The sequence below is a fragment of the Sinocyclocheilus rhinocerous genome, unplaced genomic scaffold (genome assembly GCF_001515625.1).
Source record: "Sinocyclocheilus rhinocerous isolate Xijiao unplaced genomic scaffold, SAMN03320098_v1.1 scaffold294, whole genome shotgun sequence".
Lineage (NCBI taxonomy): Eukaryota > Metazoa > Chordata > Actinopteri > Cypriniformes > Cyprinidae > Sinocyclocheilus > Sinocyclocheilus rhinocerous.
Genome location: NW_015644007.1, coordinates 124,956 through 129,671, shown reverse-complemented (window position 1 = coordinate 129,671; position 4,716 = coordinate 124,956). Strand labels below are relative to the sequence as shown.

The 4,716-nt window shown below is 38.1% G+C and overlaps 1 protein-coding gene across 2 annotated transcripts in view; it reads left to right on the top strand.

The window, feature by feature from the left end:
- The first annotated feature begins 461 nt into the window (after positions 1 to 461).
- LOC107757777 (dnaJ homolog subfamily A member 2) overlaps positions 462 to 4,716 on the top strand; it is a 30,737-nt gene continuing 26,482 nt past the window's right edge. For both annotated transcript variants that reach the window (XR_001641965.1, XM_016575353.1), the window contains exons 1-2: positions 462 to 613; positions 1,524 to 1,583. Coding sequence is in view for 1 of the 2 variants with exons in the window: in XM_016575353.1 (XP_016430839.1) it covers positions 536 to 613; positions 1,524 to 1,583 (138 nt within the window). In the remaining variant the exon portion in view is untranslated. The remainder of the gene's footprint in view (positions 614 to 1,523; positions 1,584 to 4,716) is intronic.

The following is a 4,716-nucleotide window of genomic DNA, read 5'->3' as shown; positions in this document are numbered from 1 at the left end:
GCAATGAGAAAATATTAGAAATGTTTATTAAATATAGTTTTATTTATAAATCATTATTTTGCAGAAGTTTGTAAAGGTACTATTTTTCATAGTCTGATTTTTGATGTATCAAAACCAGTTAGGGTCTTGACCCGCAAACATTTGACCGGTGGGTTCAATAGTGTATGGAAACAAAAAAAAGCATTAAAAAAAATATTTTCCCGATTTTAAATCTGTAGATATGTAAAAAATTACAGTTCAATGACATTTGACCACTGGACTATTTTACATTTCAGAACTCACACACAAACAAGCGGCATATTTCACAGCATTTGGAGTTATGTAAAATGCCCCTTTATTGCATCATTTAAACAATATTCGTCAAAAGAAAGCTGCAGAATGTTAATGTGAAGGATGTGTGTAATATTTGCACCACGATGACATGTGCTCGTGCGTTGAGAGGAGGCGCTTGAGGAGAGGTTAAAGTTGACGCTTCCGGCCGGTGTCTCTCTTCAGCTCTCCGCTCCCCGCAGACAGTCCTTCACTCCGCACAGACATGTCCAACGTCTCCGATACCAAACTATACGACATTCTCGGGGTCTCCCCCTCGGTCTCCGAAAACGAGCTGAAAAAGGTAGGGGTTCATGTGTCTGCACTCGCTGCTCGTTATCGCTGTTTAACGGGAGCGAATCGACTGATTTTTGTGTGTGAATCAGGAAGAGAGAGAGGAGGATTAGCACTGAGCTAAAGCTGCTGAGTTTGGCCTAGTGACTATAGTTACCAGATCACCGGACAAAACCGACGAGATGGGGTATTGTTGTAGGATTTAATCAAGCGTATGTGCTGTCTCTTTACATATCCACTTATCCGTGTATGTGTTTGATTTATGATTTGGACTTGAACATGAAACGCAGTCATCATGTATACATCTTCCTGTGTATTTGGCGGCTGAAAACACCGTTAGCATCAGCTCACCGTGTGGCCGGTGTGTACGTTAGGCCTTGACGCGGGGCTTTTCCCTTTACATGTGTGTCATAATGCCAAAGAGGTCACATGTACAACGAATTTGACTCTAACTAAAACTAAACTGACGCATATGATGGACCTGTGTGTATTTTTTGTGTGTGTTCTTTGTCAATCACATATAGCAGTGCTATGTGTTTAGCGCAGAGGGGTTTCTGCTCCGGCGCAAAACATAACGAGTCTCTGTCTGGTAACTCGTTAAACTGATGGTAACTATCAGTGACTAGCGACGGTATGGCTCACTAGCCTGTGTTGTTTTGTATAATGATTAGTTGCGTTGTTCAAGGCCGTTGTTCTTGGCTTCATATGAATATGACGCACAAACAAATTCCTAAGAGTAGTTCTCAAATCATAAGTTAAAGTCTCGAGGGATATTTGCTGGAATATTCAGGCAGGTGTAACTCGTTTTACTTCAACGCATATTCCTTTTCTTAAAACAATGGTTTAAATGTGGCATGTTGTTTCATTGTGTTGGATGCTTTCTGAAGTGAAACTAACCTTCTAAAACAAATATATTTCAGGCTTACCGGAAATTAGCAAAGGAATATCACCCTGACAAAAACCCAAATGCTGGAGACAAAGTAAGATTTTTTTTATTCCTATTTTTTGTCAAATATAAAGCATATTGAAATAAGATATGTAGAAAGTTAAAACACTGATAAATAAGTATGTTGTGGTATGATTGATCATTTTGTACACATATGAGTTAAACTGTATTATGTAAAATATTTTATGAATATTATGCTTTTAAAGTATTAGTTGTAATATTAGTGTTATAAGGGATGGTTCAACCCAAAAAATGTCCTTTACTTTAGAGATGCACTGATTGACCGGCCAGTGATCGGAATCGGCAGATTTTTCGCATGACCGGCCCGGATCGGTGACCGGCCGGTCAGTCTCGTGTCTTGCCGATTCCGAACCGATCCTTTTATTGCCAGCGGCGCCGGCAATGACGTCACAGTCGTGTGTAAACATGTTGTTTCGCATGAGAATTATTCTAATTTTAATTGTATTCAGTGTAAACGGCGACTGATAATGTATTTATGTCATGCCAGATGAGGCTTGCACAGCCTGAGTGAATGTGTGAGAGAGACAGCAGCACACACAAAGTAACTCACAGAAATTTATAGATGCATACTGCGGTTAAAAAAAAAAAAAAAGAGTAGAAAAAAAAAGATATTTACAAAATATGATTTAGGTAAGCAACATTATACGGCCATGATGTTTCCCCGAATATCAATATCAACACGATTGCAATGTGACACTGATTTTATACAATAGTATTTCAATAAACAATAAGTTAAAATTAAGTTACTTAGATTTTAGACAAAATATTGACTATTTTTGCTCAATTTCGCTGATGAAAATAGTTCTGATCAAAGCCACAGCAGAACTGTTGTGTGTCTCCGAGCAACACACAGCGGTGTTTCGTTAGTGAATGAATCCACGTTTTTGAACGAATCGAGTGAGTCAATGATTTAGTGGCCCATTCATCAGGACAGTCATGCCGAGTTCACACTGCACGATTTTAGCCCGATAGGTTGAAGCGACCCCAATAACATGATATTTAGGCCCTGGAATGTGAATTGTACCCGCCAAAAAAATGTGTATTTTACCCCCCGAATGCGTTTTGAGTATCAGCCATTTGAATGAATCGGTTGAATGAATGAATAAATGACTCACTCATTAAAACAGGCATTTGCCCCCACCTACTGGTGGTTTAGTCATTTAAAAGTATCATTGCATTTTTTCATCATTTATTTGTTTAAAAATATGTAAAACATTAATCTTATAAAATTATTTATGCTTTTGAAATTTTGCAGTGTAAATGCATTTATGGCACCTCAGCTTCATCAAACTGTCTGTTAAGGCTGGGAAAAAATGACAAATGATAAACCTAGTAAGTTGCAAAAAATATTTTACATAGCCGCATAGTCACCATACAGGTCTTTTTGCATGCAAGAATGAAATAATTTAGTAGGAGGGTTAAGAATCGAAAAGCTATTTCAATTTTGGATATCAGATCAGATGCATAAGGTCAGGAATCAAATTACTTGTTATAAAATTACATTTCGATTCAGCTTCTCGATTTCTGTATGCGCATTTATTGTGATTTCAAAAGATTCAACTGCAAGAAGACAAAATAGAACTCACTTCGGCACTCGTGTGCTGTTTTCTGCGCTGCGCGCACACACTCACACTCACACACACACACAAATAGGGATGCGCCGATCCGATATTCATATCGGGTATCGGCTCCGATACTGACATTTTTTTGTCGGATCGGGTATCGGTCAGAGAGGGCCGATCCATATCCAAGATTGTGCGTATTATTCTGTGTTATTTCTAAAGCCATACGATAGCTTAAAGGGTTACTCCAACCCAAAATGAAAATTGTCATTAATCACTTACCCCCATGTCGTTCCAAACCCGTAAAATCTTCATTCGTCTTCGGAACACAATTTAAGATATTTTGGATGAAAACATGAATGACTAAATGACTCGCTTATTAAAACAGTCATTTGCCGCCACCTACTGGTGGTTTAGTCATTTAAAAGTATCATTGCATTTTTTCATCATTTATTTGTTTAAAAATATGTAAAACATTAATCTTATAAAATTATTTATGCTTTTGAAATTTTGCAGTGTAAATGCATTTATGGCACCTCAGCTTCATCAAACTGTCTGTTAAGGCTGGGTGATATGACCATATTATCGTATATCGTCTCGCAAGTATCGCAACGTCGATGCCAACAGTCAGGTAACAGACGATTATCGACATTATCGTGAAAAAAATGACACATGATAAACCTAGTAAGTTGCAAAAAATATTTTACATAGGGGAAAAAATGACAAATGATAAACCTAGTAAGTTGCAAAAAATATTTTACATAGCCGCATAGTCACCATACAGGTCTTTTTGCATGCAAGAATGAAATAATTTAGTAGGAGGGTTAAGAATCGAAAAGCTATTTCAATTTTGGATATCAGATCAGATGCATAAGGTCAGGAATCAAATTACTTGTTATAAAATTACATTTCGATTCAGCTTCTCGATTTCTGTATGCGCATTTATTGTGATTTCAAAAGATTCAACTGCAAGAAGACAAAATAGAACTCACTTCGGCACTCGTGTGCTGTTTTCTGCGCTGCGCGCGCACACTCACACTCACACACACACACAAATAGGGATGCGCCGATCCGATATTCATATCGGGTATCGGCTCCGATACTGACATTTTTTTGTCGGATCGGGTATCGGTCAGAGAGGGCCGATCCATATCCAAGATTGTGCGTATTATTCTGTGTTATTTCTAAAGCCATACGATAGCTTAAAGGGTTCCTCCAACCCAAAATGAAAATTGTCATTAATCACTTACCCCCATGTCGTTCCAAACCCGTAAAATCTTCATTCGTCTTCGGAACACAATTTAAGATATTTTGGATGAAAACCGGGAGGCTTGTGACTGTCCCATTGAATGCCTAGTAAATTACACTGTCAAGGTCCAGAAAAGTATGAAAGACATAGTCAGAATAGTCCATCTGCCATCAGTGGTTCAACCGTAACATTATGAAGCAACAAGAATACTTTTTGTACACGAAGAAAACAAAAATAACGACTTTATTCAACAATTCGTCTCCTCTGTGTCTCTCCGCATCACCGTAGCGCCATTTTGGAGAATAACCACTGAACGCAAGCAGCGTACGCTCTTC